Source organism: Phalacrocorax carbo, chromosome 21 (genome assembly GCF_963921805.1).
Source record: "Phalacrocorax carbo chromosome 21, bPhaCar2.1, whole genome shotgun sequence".
In the NCBI taxonomy this organism is placed as follows: domain Eukaryota; kingdom Metazoa; phylum Chordata; class Aves; order Suliformes; family Phalacrocoracidae; genus Phalacrocorax; species Phalacrocorax carbo.
This window is the reverse complement of record NC_087533.1, coordinates 7,896,658-7,912,150: the sequence shown is the minus strand read 5'-3', so window position 1 is coordinate 7,912,150 and position 15,493 is coordinate 7,896,658. Positions and strand designations below refer to the sequence as shown.

Genomic DNA, 15,493 nt, shown 5'->3' with positions numbered 1-15,493 from the left:
AAAGCTGGGCTCGGTGTGTCTGCAAAGCCCTCCGCAGCCGGAGCCAGGCCTGGGGCAGCCCAGGCTGCTTCACCAGAAGGACCTTGGGGGAAAAAGAAGAGATGCCACGGCTGCAGCACCTGGCCCTGGGGCAAACCGTGAGCGCAGAAGGAGCGCTTCCGTGTCAGTCTCTGCTAAAATGTTTTCAGTGCTAAGCAAACAGGACGCACTAACTGAAGTGTCCCCACGGCTTTTCATTCCCAGCAGCCCCGCTGAGCAGGGCACTGCCTTTCCTGTGTGACACCTCGTACGTAACCCACGCGCATCAAGGAAACTCTGTGCTGCCTTAAGCCCCGCTGGGCACAGGCTTCTTCAAACCTACGTAGGCATCATCACTGTTCTGAATGGTGTGATGTCTCTGCAGGGTCCTGGGCCGCGGGTGCTCGCTGGAGGCAGGTCGCACAGGGTAGCCCAGTCCATTGTGGTCAGGCACCTGCATCGCTTGGCCGGGGGAACTCCTGTCCATACAGTTCCCTACGATGGACTCTTGAAAATCAGACAAGACAGAAAAATGACAGATTAGTAGGAGGAACGCGCAGCTCTCGGCGCCGCGCCCTGCCGCAAAACCGCGGGTCTGAGACGTGACGCACGGACAAGTGCTCACCGCTGGCAGACCGAGCGTGCTGCTGGCCGGATGGGAAGGGTCCCCGGCCGCTCTCCAAGCGGTGCGGCACCAGGGCCCCCCGAGACGGCGTGCGGGCAGCCTTCGCCCTCCAGCACCAAGACCGTTTGGGATCTCTAGCTGCCTCCAATCAGGCCTCTAAAGGCAGCCTAAAACTGGAGGGACAGGGGCAGGAGGACCACAGCCCAGGAACCAGACCCCTTCCGCCTGCCTCCCCCTCAAGCCAAGCTCGCCCTCCTCCCTCCATTGCCCACGCCATTACACAAGAGCGGAGGGAGAAGCATCTCCCCAGCCTCCAACACGGGATGTTCTGGCAGGGCCCCTTTGCAACATAATCTTGCTGGAAGAGTTGGCCAGGATGTTCGCTTTTATCAGATGACTTCTCCCTGCCCTCCTACAATCCGGCTGTAGGAGCGCATGAGTGTTCTGCCTGGCAAAGTCCATCTGCAGTGCAAGCTCTTATGACCGAGGGTAAAGGCTACATTCCTATCAAGCAAAACCTCTTGTCATCAAGTACACGATGTTTTGAATAAAGTCCTGAGGTATGCAGAAGCCTATCATTGGGTCCGACACACGTAAACAGCTCGCTCCCGGCCAGTAGCCCTGCAGAGCACAAACATGTGGACGTGGCCAGGAGCACCAGGAAGCTGCCCTGAGATGACACAGCTGCAGGTAGATCCCCCAGCCAGAGCTATCAGCTTTCACGGGGCTTTGGCCCACAGGAAGCAATCTCCTGCTGCGCTGGGACACACCACACCTCTCGGCTGGGACTGCAGCTGTGAGAGGCCAGAAGGATGCTCCCCAAGAGACCTGTCTGTGAAGTTACCTGGATCCGAACGAGACCCCATCCCAGGCACGGTCTGCCACCTGAGCTCTCAACGCCGCTCCCGGGCACGCAAGCACAGCTAGCACACGGCTCCCAGTGCCCTTCCTCCCTCAGAAACATGGCAGTCCTGCAGGAACCCTGTCCCAGGGCAGTGAGAGATGCAGCCGGCCACCCCCTTCTTTTGCACAACCGTGGGGTTATGTGCGGTTAACAGTCAGCTTTCCCGGAAAAACAAGGAAAACATGAGGTAACAGATGTTGGCGGAGCAGTGCCACCCACGCACTGCTCAGGACGCCATTCCAACTGTGGAACAGTTGTTCGGGCCCGCAGCCTGCTTCTCCAGCTCCACAAACAGCCCCGGCGCAGAAGCGCTCCCGCGGCCAGGCCCAGCAGCGAGCCCCCAGCACCAGCCCCTGCACCGCGGGTGGCGAGGCACGGCGGGACGAGGCCCCCCGGCCTGGAACAGCCCTGACCCAAAAGACAAGCCCACGCTTCCCGTTGCCAGCACAGCACCACTGGGAATGCAGCTCAGGCCGCGGGGGCAGGACGGCCTCAATGCACGCTCCTTTCCTCGCCCCAACCCTGCCCCAGCAGCAGGAGAGCCTTTCATCCCCGCACCCACAGGGGATGGGGCTCCCACGCCAGGCGGGCTTTGTGTTGGCGCGGCATGTGACGCTGGCACCGCGGGCAGGGCTGCCGCCGCCAGCTCAGCTCCTTCAGTGCCGAGGCGAGGCAGGTTTCCCATGGGCAGCATTCCCAGCCCTGAGATGACTAGGTTGGAGCAAACTGGAGCATAGCCCTCAAAGGCGGTTTAGTCACATCCTAAACACAGATTTGGTCGACCCTCTCAAGGTCTCTGGCTGCCGTCTCCGGCAGATGCTCAACAGACAAGCCAGGGCTTTTTGGTCAGGGTCAACGCGCTCCTTTGGAAGGCACAGATGCTCCTGAGCCACTGCAAAGTTACACCCCCCTTCTAGGGAAAACACAACCGGTGAGCTGGGGGAGAAGAGAAGATAGCCCCCATCTCAAGAGAAGCTGTGGCCTCATAGAACAGCATAGGGAAAATAACTGGAAAACCCAGGGACGTGGCCGACAAAGCCCAGCCGCCAGCACCGGTGCCCAGGGACGGGAGCCATGCTCGGCCGGGGCGCGCCTCCCGGGTCACCCCTCGGTGCCTGCGTGCAGCGCGCCTGGGAACGCTGGAGCCGCGCTGCACACGAGCGAGCGGAGCGCCAGCGGCACGTACGCTGAGGTTCTGTAGGGCCTAACCGCAGGTAAGGGTACCTGGGCAACTTAGGGGCTGACTCGCCTGGAGCTGAAGCAGCACAGGCCTGATTCCAAGTGGGTTATTGAAGCCAGAAGGAAAGCAGCGTGAGCGGTTGCATCCCGGGACATAGTTTACTACGTGTGCCTTCCAAACAGCCCTGTCAGAAGGGCTTACACAACACTATTTGTAAACATTTACTTGCTTTTACTCATTTACAAAGTCTTGCAGTCTAAAGTCCTTTCCCCTTGTGTAACCGGTTCCAGCACCATCAGTAAGGGGGGGAGAAATTCAGCTGCCGGCTTCGTTAAACCTTGTTGTTCATCTAACGGTCTACGGTTTTGGGATGCAAACTCCTGATTCGGGACAAAACCCACCTCCAGAGCTTCCAACCTCCGCTTAACCCGGGGCGGCTCTCCCCTTTCGTGCTTCAAGCACGGCAGGGACATTGAGGTCTAAGAGCAAAACACCTCGGTAATCCAAAATTTGAGACGACTTCAGAAAAGCCGTGCCTCGTCCCTACCCCCGCCCGCGCGCTGCGGGGCCAGGCTTGGCAGGCCTGCTCTGCCCTCCAAGCCAGTCTCTCTCAGCCCGGTACTTTCCCAACAAACCCGTGCTGTGTCCCCAAACAAAGCCGCGCCTCCTGTGCCCTGGACGCTGCAACGGGGCCCTCCGTGCCAAGGGCAAGCTGATGGCTTCAGACCAGCACAGCTCGGTCCTGCAGCGAATGCTGATCCACCCAGCTCAGCCTGGAAAGCGTCTCTTCAGAGCCCTCTTCGCAAGGGGCTGGGATGGTGTTTTTCATACAGAGAAGGCCTGTAATTACAGCCCAGGCAGGAATTTCTCATGCAGCACACCGCTGCCAACGCAGCCACCAGGGAGCAAAGGCGCAACTCCTTCCAACTAGCAGGAAAGGTCTTCGGATGCTAATGGCAAGCTTAGACTCACTGCCTTCCGAATCAACCCTGTCTAGTTCGAGCAGGGCTGGAGTCTGGCTGCCGCTTCCCCAAGCGCCAGAGGAGCTGTGCAAGGCGGCCTCAGCCGCAAGGCATTTGCCGCCGCTCTTACCGTGCCCGTTTGCGGAGGCTTTAGCAATGCCCTGACTCAAGGGTCTGCTTTAAGAGAAGGAAGGCACCGCTGCAGATGGGGGTATGCTAGTCACTTAACTGCTTCTAGCCCGTTGTTTACCCAGGATGGGGAACGTCACCAAGGAGAATAAATAGGACAAGCGCGCGCAGCGTCCCCGAGAATATGGCAGTGTTCTGGGACCTGGTCTTTACCTGCCTGCAGAAGTAGGTCAAATTCCAGAGAGAATCCGCTGGTCGGGTTCCCTTCTATTTAACACGGTTTATTAGCGAGCCTATGCCTGCAATTTACTTAAGGCCACAAAAGCCGAAAAGAATCTAGGTAATTCCGTGCTATGCAAAATATGTCACGAAACCCTCGCCGTGCTGGCGTAGAGACGGCGTCCTCCGGCAGGACGGCACACGGCCAGCGCGGAAGAGCGCCTCACCTACGCGAGCGGCAGGAAGCCTTACCTCTGCTGGGCACCTTATTCCTACTGAATCCAGCAGCGGGCTGATGTCTGTATTGATGCGTCCCCAGCTCCTGCACGTGATTAGCAGTTCCTAGCAAAGATTCTGGGTCCCCGTGCCCTCCTGCGTTTACAAGCAGAGGGGTCTCGTGGCAACCTTTGGTCAATGTGTTTGAACTCTTACTGTCTGGAAAGCTGTCCCTGGCGCCCTCGCACGCGCAGTCCTCCTCCATGCTCTCCGAATGGAACAGGGCTGGCTGGTGTACGTATCCGTGCGGCGGCACTGACCCGGGTACCTGCTGGATACATTCTTGCGCCCTGATTTTTAAGAGGTGCTGGGGGCTGCTCTGCGGGTGGTACGTGTCGGCACTCTGGTAAGGCAAAGACAACGACTGGCGCTCCGAGAGGTTCTGTCCCACGCTGGTGCCCATATTCCCAGCATCCCCTTGACTCATATGCCTGAACAACTCTTGAAATTCTTGCTGCTGCTGCTGTTGCTGCCGCCGTTTGATGAGCTGTGCAAATTCTGCCTGGGGCAGCCGCATGTCCGTGTGCCCCGTGAGCGAGTGCCGGGGAGAAAGCAGTCCCTGGAGGATGTGCGGTACCTGCTGGTGTCGGCTGTAGTCGGGAGGCGTCGGGGACAACAGTGCTTGCTGTAGTGCCGATGCAGTGTAGTGCTGCTGTTGCTGATGTGCATTTTGAGGGAAACTGGGATACTGGTCAAGCTGCGGGACTTTCAGAGCTTGCTGAGCTGGAGGAAACCCAACTCCTCCCGAGGGGCTGTAGTTGCTGGGGGAAACGCGAGGCTGCTCTGGGAACAGGTGGGGGTGTAAGTGCACCTGGTCGTAGTTGGCGGGGGGATACCTGCTCACGTTCAGACTGCAAAGAAGAGAAAAGGAAAGTCACCGCACCGCAGCAGCTCTGGCTTGGTGAGGCCGGCTGGGCTGCCTTCTCTGGTCAGGAGGCTGACAGAGGCACTTCTGGGCAGGAGCTGCTCCCCAGGCCACCCAATACAGCAGCCCTGAGACTCCCCAAGCCCGGACCCTGCTCAGGCACTGCTGCCTGGGGGCAGGGAGGCAGCTTGCTGCCCGAAACCAGTGCAGCGCAGCCCCAGGCTGGCGAGGAAACCACCTCCCTGCCTGAGATACCTGCCCCCACGTCTTCCTCCCTACTCCCAGCTCGGGGAAGCGTCGCAGGGCAGGCGGCGGCCTTACCTGTGCGACTCGGCGCTGTCGGCGCTGAGCTGCTTGGACAGCTGCCTGTGGCCATAGGTGAGGGAGGCCATCAGGTTAGCGCGGTGCTGCATCTGGATCTGGTTGGCGCTGGGGCTGATGGGCATGCCCCGCGCGTGGGAGGGCATGCCCTGCCCGGCCACGGAGGCCCCTTGCAGGAGGTTGTTGCTGACCATGTCACCAGGCTCCTGCACTTGGATAGTGACCTGCTGAGGCTGCGACTGCTGCTGCAGGCCCAGGCACGTCAGCCCCATGTTTGGGGGAGGGGAACAGTTACCAGACTGCGGGAAGATTGTGTTGTGGGACGGCATCCCTTGGAACTGGGACTGGGAGGCAGCACCTACAAGGAACAAAGACCTTTATCACTCACGCCAACCTGCGGCAAGGCTCGGGAGCGAGACCTGCTGCCCTCCTGTGCCACACTTGGAGTCCCAGTATGTGTCTGAGGGTGGCGAGGCGTGCTGCTCGCTACACTGCGCCAGAGGGCAAAGGTCACAGCTAGAGCCCCTCGCACAGAAAGGGAAACAAAGCGGAGCTGACAGTGATTTGCATAAACCCGAGAGTATCAGCCCTTCCTCCCCACCCCCAGGAGAGATAAGTAAGGATCTTATGACAAGAAACGCAACAGCACATTCCAGCTGGCAGCTCCTCACAAGCTCTCGATAACACCAGCCCTTGCTGCCAGATGGAGAATCTTTTGCATCATCAGCAAACCGTGCAAGGACCAGGCCGCAGGGGGGAAGCGAAGCCCCCGGCGCCCCCCGATGCTGTTTCCCCCAGAGGTTTGACAGGACCACGTGGTTCTGCCAAGCGGCCCGCCCGGAGGAGCGCAGTCGGCTCTTACCGTGGGGCTGGAGCACGCTGCTGCTCACAGGAGGGGGGCTGCTGTTTGGCTGCCTGAAGAGATGGTTATTAGGGTGGTTCGGGGGCGGGCTGGATGGCTGAATCCGTAACCTACACAGGGAAACAAGCACCTCTTCATCATGCCTGCTCCTCATTAAAATGCCTTTCCAATTGAGAGTGCTGACGCCAAATGCTGGGTTTCTCTTGTTTTACATAAACACCATAAAGCCCTCGTTTGGGATCCCAAGCTCTTTACAGCTTGGCTTCTCTTCTGAGAGCTGCCTGACTCGCCCAAGTCATGCAGGTAGTGAGCACGAGCCAGTGGCTACAGCAGAAACCCAGGGACAAGGACACCGCAGGCGCGCCTCCTGACTCACTGCGGCCGGAGAGAAACCTTCCTTTCTCCCCTCCCAGAATTCAGCCTGCCTCATCTACAAGTCAGGGTGCTGAAGCCAAGGACCGTTACCTAACCAAAAGCCAGAAAAGGTGTGAGACATCCAGCCGCGGCTCTGAGTAGAACGGGTGAGAGAAGCCGGCTACCAAAGGCAATGCATTGTCAAGCTGGTCAAACGGCAGAGCTGTCAGTCATCTGTTCAAAGCGGATTTGTGCCTTTGAATCACGTTTCTCTGCTTCTGAAAGTCCTTCGGACAGAGCCCAGCTAAAAGGACCGGGCACATCCGGCTGGGAACCGGCTGTGCCGTTCTAACTTGATACACTTCCAACTCGGCCCCAGACTCTCCTAAGTGCCTTAGCTCATCCCTGGGCTTGAGTAACAGGAAAAACCGTTCCCCCGAGCTTTTCTAAAGCGGTTTCTTTACCTCTGAAGCTGGTGAGTGAGCAGAGCTGGCTGGTTTTCACATGGAGCTTGCAAGGGTGGAGATGGCTGCGGCGGCCGGATACAGTCCTGAACCAGGCACCAGAAGAAAACAAGAGTGTTTGCAATCAATAACGCCTCAACTAGTAAATTGGGAAAACACTGACTGGTGAAGTAGGACACATCCAGATTTACCAAATACTCAACCCCCGACCGCAGCTCTGGCTACCGCAGCAGCTGTGCAAACATCACTGCTGAAGCCCTTCAGGCCTGCTTATCTTTACAGCAAGCCGAGCAATCTGCCCCCCCTCAATCCCGCCAGGACCCGCTCAGAAGCCGTATCCGCAGCAACGCAGGAAAACACAGCTGACCTCCGCAGGTCTGGCTCAGGCTCCAGTACCTGGATCTGCTGATGAAGAATCTGATGGTGCTGCTCCTGCTGGTACAACATGTGCTGCTGCTGTGTCTTCTCCAGCGTCCTCTCGTCCATGTGCCCACCGTACATCTTCTGAAGCTGCTCGCACTCCTGTAATGAATCCAACACGCCCTCTGAGTGACCTTTTCGTGCACTGCACGCTTGCTGTGCAAAAAGGCACTCTCTGCAGCCTACCCATCTGAAAAAGCCAGCAAAGAAAGCCTAATCCGTCGAATTCAGCAGAATCAGCTGTGTAATAACATGGCTAGCTCAAGCCTTAGGCAACAGGGAAGTAACAGATGCGCGTGACGCCAAGCTGGTACCCTTGCATTCCCTTAAAAAATGAAAGCAGGAAGCTCTAGTAATGGTACCTTCAAGGTGAAAAGAGCATCTCATATTTCTGCTGTGTTGCCAGGTGAAAGTCCTGTCCTGGGCCCAAATCCCACTCACGGCACTGATCAGACGCGCGCTGGCTGCGTAGGGGATGGCACACGATACGCTCCAAACCCGGGCGGTAGGAACAGCCCCAAAACATCGCTGCCTCCCGGGACGCAGGAAAGCAGCAGCTGCAGTCTCCCAGTGCCAGCGGGACCCGCGAGGGCAGGCAGAACAGCCCATGTGTGGGCACAGCCCGAGGTCTGCTCTCCCCGAAAGACGGGGGCAGAAGCCCCCGGTGTTCCCAGCTTGCAGGTGAACGGCACATACATTTAGAGGACACTCAGCAGGGCTGCTGCAGACACACAGAGAGGAACAGCTCCTCGGCTGGAAAGCACATCCACAGCCACCAGCAGCCAAGATTCCACCTTTTGCTTCCTGAAGCAGCAAGGCCAAGACAATAAAAAGCCCTTGCAGAGGCTTTTTCGCGGCTCCCCTCCCCCCTCCTTTACCTGCTGAAGCTGTTTGATGCTACTGTTATTGCCCATCTTCTCCAGGTGGGCTTTGAAAGCCTGGATGCTGGCAGCACCATCAGAGAAGCGCCGAACCGGGGAGAAGCGTTCGGTGGGAAGGTGCAGAGTATTTGAGTCCTTGTAAATAGAACTGAACACATGGGGAAGCGGGTTAGCGATGCCGGCTAACAACCGAACTCGGGTACAGAGACATTGAATTTACACCAGCCGTGGCAAGTTCTACCTGCCTGCCCACTCACCCAGAATAAATCAGGTTTTAGATCAAGAAACGAAGTGCCAGCATCCCCGTGAACAAGAAACAGGACTACCAAGTATCCTCAGTGCCTGGGCAGATAAATGTGTTTAAAGGCTGGAGACAACTCAGCCACAAACCAGACTCCAGATGGGCAGGAGCTCATTGTCCATCCACACAGATGCATCTATCCCTCAGATGGAAAATGTTTACAGAAACCATTCAGCGCCCTAAAAATGTAAATTCACCTCCTCAGCAGCCACTTCCTGAGCCTTCTAGCTCCCCAGGGCCCCTGCCTACATCTGGTGCCTGCAGAGAACAGGACGGGCACGTGGAGAAAGGAGCCTGAGGCGTTCTGCAGCCTCTGGGGAGGCGGGGGGCTGGCACCCGTGCTTAGAGATGCACTGAATTAAAAAGAGGGCAGGAGTGTAACTCTGCGCAGCAGGGAAACCTTTCTCACGCGTTAACCGAGCTGTCACTTCGCGTCCAGAGTCTCCCAGTTGCCTGGATGCTTGGCACTGGGCAATCAGAACGGGTACACTGGAAAAGCAGACATAGCCAGTGTCGAGGCAACTGTGCCCAAGGAACGACAAGCACTTTCCCTTCACAATGAGGCTGCTTCTTCACCATCAGAGGGAGCCAGATTTTTTTACAGGAGCTGTTTTCTCCCAGAGTCAGGGCTCCCCGTTATCAAAGGCAAGCACGAAAGCTCCTGCCCCGCCATTAGGTGCAACCCGCACTACCATTCGCAAAGCTAACTTTCCGCACACACCCCAGAGCGTGCCTTGTAACAAACAGAACCAGGTTCCTCTGCCTGCCCCGATGGTTTCTCTGCAAGTGCAATCTATAGAGCCCAGCGAACAGTCCTTCGTGGTGCAGGATCCACCTGTGGCCTTTCTCTGCGAGGCGGTCACGGAGATGCGGTGTTCACAGCACCTCCGCCACCCTGGCACTAAACCCGGCAGGAGCCCACACGGCTGCTCACCGGTGTGGGCCTGAACTGCACTGCTGCAGGCACGTCACTGCCGTGGCTACTCCGAAGGCAGCTCTTTGCTGAAGCCTCTTCCAAGAAGTGAAACCGTTTCTCCTGGCGAGGCTCCCCCTTATCAGGTGACCGACGCTGGACCGCTTCCAGCACGCTGGGTTCAGCTCCTGTCACTCGGTCTGCCTTAGCAGGATGTACTTCGGTTTCTATAGATGACACGCAGCTTTCTTCCACGGAGAGAGCTGCGCCCCTGCCTTTCCACGCCGTCCCATCCATTACCCCGATCTGTTTGAACTCCAGTTGTATTGATGGAAAGCGGAAGCTACAGATGAAACTACGCTGAGGCTCCAGACCCATGTGGCCAAGACAACTGTACTGCCTCGGGCAGTTGCACTTTAATTCTGCTTTCAGATACTAAGTTCTCGTGAGCAAAACCAGGTGCTAAGCTTAAAATACGTTACATGCTAAAATAAAACCCACCTGCCGTTCGATAACTGAGCTTTATTTATGTGATGACATAGGACTGCTAATGGTTTCTGTGCCACGTGTGGCTCGGACACAGCACGGGGCAATCTGTTTAGGCCACGGTTGGGGGAAGTTTCCGTGATTTTGCAGGTAAAACACGAGGCAGGCTCACAGGGCGTTACAACACGAGGGTAGAATGAGCAGATACCACCCTGTTCGTGATGCAACAGCCTCAGGGCTCCAAAGCCAAGAGGTGGAGGAGTATTTACAGGGCAAGTGTGTTTTATCAGTCCGGTTAAAAAAAAAAAAAAAATCAATTCCTGCAGAGCGTGAGGGACCCAGCTTACCTTTACGATTTGAAGCAATCCTTAAAGCAGGACACAGCACATTCTGGTTGTTTTGCAAGCTGCACTCCTCTTCCTATCAAGCTGTGACCCTAGAAATCTTGCCCCTCCTGCTGTTCCCATCCCCCAAGCACCCCTGTGAGGGAGTAACGTCAGGGTATAGAGGTGCTTATCTTGGCTTTCGGGAGCTCCAGCGTGGCACTAGCGCTGTGTCAGTCTGCTCAGAGTTCACCTGTCTCTGCTGATTACATCAGTGCTCAGCTCAGCAGGTATCTGGCTACAATAAAAAGCGCTGCATCAAGCTTGCCAGTGCAAGCTGGCTGGAAGGAGGAACACGAGCACCAATCAGGCCTGGTAGGCGACTGCTTTCTCGACAGTCAAGACCAGCAGGTGGCAAGCTCTGCAGCTTGCAGCTGCTTTGCACCCTCGGCACTGAGAGGCTCAGAGCGCCGGGTTTTAAGCTCCCTCTGTGGCATTAGCATCTCCGGTTTGCTGCTGCGGCAAGGCCTCTGTGCCAAGTAAAGACCCCTCTCCCTCAGGAGTGCCCCGCCCACACGTTTTGAGCGCATTTAGGTGCAATTTGCAGAGGCTCCCTCTCTCCCAGACGTTGCAATTTTGACTTCCCACCCCAGCTTCCTCTCCCCACATCATTCCCGCCAGGGGTTCAGCTCAGAAATAAAATGACTCTTGAGGAGCTTTGCAAAGAGACTTTGCAGTCAAAACACACAACTCTGGTGCAGAACAGTGAGGTTTTTGAACTCTGGTGTAGGTGACTCTCGGTGCTATCTTTTGGCTGCATCTGCCTCCACAAATGTCCTGTAGAAAATCTGCTCTCTACTCCTAGCTTGGCACCTACCATTACAACAGAGAAAAGCTCTCCTCTAAAATGAGTAGCTTATTCCCAACCCTCATGTGACGGCAGCCATCCTGGCAGATCTCCTCCAGCCACGAAACGGGACCGGCGGGGAAGAGCCAGCTGATTGCTGCCCCTGCGGCGCTTGCATCTGCAGGCACGGAGCCCGTGCCAGCGCGGAACTCCAGCGTCCCCAGCGTGGCCGGACACCCTGTGCTCTGTGGGTCTGCTCTTTGTACCTGTTCCTCCTCCTCAGCCCTCCCTGCCAAGCGGGATGTCCTCAGTGCTCCATTCCAGGCGACATCTGAGCAGGTTTCCTGGCGCAAAGCTGCCCGAACGGCCGGTGCCATTACTCACCGGTGCTGATCGGGTACCAGGTGTGGAGCCCAAGCCCGGGGTCGGAAGGACTGCTGTCCTAGCTGCCTCTGCAAGTCTGGAGGGATTTCAGCTGTAGGGTTGGTCATTGCCAGAGTGTGCCTTTTTGACCTATTTGCCAAGTATCTGCAACAAGCAGGAGCACATTTTATAAGAGACTGATGGGAGTACTCCAAAAACAGGGAGCGTTAGATAATCCAGAGTAAACGGGAAGGAAGAATGCTCGCTGCAGTGCTCAGAACCAACGGGGACAGGCGCACCATGGACACGCTGCCCATGCCCATCACGTCCCCGGGTCTTCAGTGCTTAGGGGACAAGTGTAGTTTCAGCTGCTTGTGTGTGCTACTGCCAGCCTCAGAAGGAAAGAGTAGCCGTTTGCTCTTCCCAGCAGGGGAGCCACGTTTCATCTCAAGGGGAATGCTGGTATGTCCCCTTGGGAATACCCAGCTGACTACCTGCCCTCAACGTGGGTTCAGTCCGCTACAGCAGGTCCGTCTCCCTCTCCCGAGGCCCTGCTGAGCCACCGGGAAGTCTGCTGCATGCACAGAGCCAAGAGACGAGTCACAGGTAATCCTAGCAAGAGCTGGCCGGAGGATGTGCGCAGAGCGGAGCTGCTGCTCGGCTCCACCCTTGCAGGATGGCCTTTGCACTTCAGACCCACCCTGGGACGCCCCGGGCCTAGCCGTGAGCAGCAGCCGGCTTGTCACAGCAGGGGAAGGGTGCCCAAGGGCCACCCCACCAGAGGTGATGGGTGGGTAGAGCCTCCTGCTGCGCGAGGAGCAGGAGGAAGGGCGCTCGGCCGAGGAAGGGCTGGTGCCCAGCCCGGTCCGAGTGCGCCATCTAGTCCCCGCTCCACTCTCCGTGGAGCTGGAAACCGCCCAGCGACGAGCCAGCGAGGGAAACTGAGCAGCAAGAGCTTCCCTTCCTCTGGGGCCACAGCTCCCAGCACCAAGGCTGGGCTTGCCTCCTACACCAGCACCTGGGGGCAGCAGCTGAAACTAAAGCACCCTGTGCACTGGGACGAAGCGACTTCAGTGCTTTTGCAAACCCTCTGAAGACTGGGGGAGCACGCAGGGCAAAACTAGGAGCCTCTGCTTCGGCAAGGATGTGACGAAGGGCCACGCAGCTCCGAGAGCTGCTGCCCTGAACACCAGTCACCGGCTGCAGCGATGCTGGGACCAGTGGGGGGCACAGGGCCAGAAGAGATGACGAACAAAGCACCTACCCAGGATGCCCTGGCTTGTGGCAAGCAGGGGGGCTAGCGCTTGACCCACTCGAGGCTAGGTGGGATGAATGCCCACTTATGAACTCAACAATTTCTACTCTTGTGAAGCAGCCGCAACGAGGCAGCTGTGGTAACTGCAACAGACCGCTCGGCCAGCGATGCCAGCGATACTAACGGGGAATTCTCACCTTCACTCTTTTTCCCCTGCTAAGGCTCCCTGCAGCTTCAACTGGCGAAGCACAGAAGAGCAGCAAGCAATAAAGTTGTCGCCTTCTCCAAACCCAGCCTCTCTGCACTAGCTACTGAAGCCATTTAAGCAGAAGACGGCAGGTTAACAGAATGAAGAGTGCTTAGCGTTGTGGTAACTTGCCAGAGCCTGTGCCATTAGCTGTTTAAGAATCATTTGATGCAGACGGGGAAAGTTTCCCAAAGAGCTTTACAGCTGTGGTTTGCGAAGACCATTTTATTTCAGACCTCCAGGGAACAATCCAATCATGAGCTATAAGAGCGTTTCGGGTGGAAGAAAGTTCCCCAAAGCTCAAAGGAGATGTGACTGCTCCCCGCAACAGAGAGAAGACTATGCTCTGTTTTGAGGTCAGATTAAGAAGGGCAAAAACTGCTCGCTGGTGGCTGCATCACGGTGTTCGGAGCAGCATTTTGCGAAGCTAAATATTTGCATCTGTCCCTAATGTTAACACTATTTACCCTTCTCTGGTGACTACTGACATGTTGCAACATAAGGGGGTGGAGAGCAGGTTAGCACACAACCTGGACGGGGCTTTTCCTGGGCCATCTGGTGGAAGAAGAACATGTGGTACGAAAGGACTAAGGGCAGGACTGTCGAGAGCAGCAAAGTGACCCGTGGCTCCGAGGAGACCTGTCTTTCAGTAGGATCTGAACATTTCGGTGCCTTGCAACCTACAAAATACTGCATGTGGGTTTCCAAATGTTTCCAGCTGAGCTCATGCTTTCAAACTTAAAGACTCAGCTGAAATCTTAGCTTTTAGAACAGGAGAGGTGAAAATCTGCCTAGGTAGGAAGTCCAGGCACCCCCTTGCCAAGAGTCAGATCTACCCGATCTGCACAGTCGGAAAGACTGTCCACCACCTGAGGCGTCGTCAGGGCCGTTACGGGCCCTAAATGACAGCTTTTAATAGCCATCCAGGCAGCGGAGCTGCGCGTAGAGCCCGCGCTCCTGAGCCCCGCAGGGAGGGCAGCACGCAGCTGGGCTGCAGCGGCTGGGCAGGGGCTGATCGCAGCCTGCGGCGCCTGGAGGCGCACGCTCTTCACCTGCTCAGTACTACGGCTTAGCCTCATTCCTCTCATCGTGCTCCCCTGCAGCCGGGGTGGGTCACGAGCATGGACCTTCCCAGTACTGCAGCTCGGCGGATGAGCAGCAGCCTGTGATGCTGGAAAATACTGTGGGAGAGCAAACATGAGGGTGGTGAAGAACTAGAGCATAAGGCTACGCAGCAAACACCAGCTGTGCTCTGCTGAAGGGCTGCATCAGCTAAGGTGGGGCTGGAAGCCAGTTCTTTCACATGTACCGGCTTTGACTTTCTTCCAAGCTCAGGTAGGCCAGAGGAGTTGAGCACACACTCTGCACAATCCGTCACTGAGCACACCCACCGTTCAAATCCCCCCTTCGCTCTGGAGCGCTGAAAGGAGAGCTGGCAAAGGCTCTGGAGCACGACCTCCACCTGCCCCGGTGCTTCTCTGCCTGCAGCCGACCCCCAGCGGGAATCCTTCCCCCAGGGCAGCCCCAGAGGAAACGCTACCTTACCCGAGGTGGTGGCCTGTAAAAGTGGGGCTGGGGGGGGAGATCCAGGGAACTTTTCGAGGCTGAGGTAGGCAGTAGGAGCACTCCGTAACCACACCCACCACATGTAGTGCACCAGCTGGTTAGCAGAGAAGAAACTATGTGAAAGCTACTAAGAAAATGTTAGCAAGGACAGGGTTAGTGTTTCACAGACTGAGAAGGTACAAGCATATTCTACCCGCTTCCCAGTACGTGTTTGGAGCAGACAAAGAGAACAGAAGCTTCCAGTCTGATATCTATTAATCCTTTCCTTACTGGAGCAGACTATTTTAAGGCCTACCGCTAGAACTAGAAGCTAGAGGTACCCCTATTTCCAGCAGGCTCACTTTAAGGCATCAGAGTTGGATGTTTACTGCACGTCTTGATACAAAAGCTGCATTGACACCCAAGGCCACAGATGAGATCTTCCTACCTCCGTCGCTCAGCAGGGAGGGGTGAATCACTTAGCACTCATTTTGCAGGTTAGTGTGGATTGCATGCTGGTGCACACTAAGCAAAGGAACTTAGCGGTTTCAGAGTTTCTGGAGAACCTACTGCTCAAATAGCTAACCATTTCAGGGGGAATCTGACTCTGTAAGCACCTCGTACTGTCAGAGGAGTAATCGCCTACGGTAATCAACACCCAGGAGAACAAGAGAAACATTGAGCCTTCGCCGTAATCAACACTGTTGCCTGTGATGAGGTCGCTCGTGTTTTA

The 15,493-nt window shown here is 56.7% G+C and overlaps 1 protein-coding gene across 2 annotated transcripts in view; it reads right to left on the bottom strand.

The window, feature by feature from the left end:
* The window catches only part of SIK3 (SIK family kinase 3), an 89,345-nt gene that overhangs the window by 3,310 nt on the left and 70,542 nt on the right, over window positions 1-15,493 (bottom strand). The window contains exons 15-22 of one of the 2 annotated variants that reach the window (XM_064470993.1): window positions 11,735-11,878; window positions 8,478-8,628; window positions 7,576-7,701; window positions 7,180-7,265; window positions 6,362-6,471; window positions 5,500-5,857; window positions 4,290-5,164; window positions 362-525 (exon numbers count right to left, since the gene is read on the bottom strand). In XM_064470993.1, coding sequence (XP_064327063.1) covers window positions 362-525; window positions 4,290-5,164; window positions 5,500-5,857; window positions 6,362-6,471; window positions 7,180-7,265; window positions 7,576-7,701; window positions 8,478-8,628; window positions 11,735-11,878 — 2,014 coding nt within the window. The remainder of the gene's footprint in view (window positions 1-361; window positions 526-4,289; window positions 5,165-5,499; window positions 5,858-6,361; window positions 6,472-7,179; window positions 7,266-7,575; window positions 7,702-8,477; window positions 8,629-11,734; window positions 11,879-15,493) is intronic. The other variant, XM_064470994.1, reaches the window with a different exon arrangement.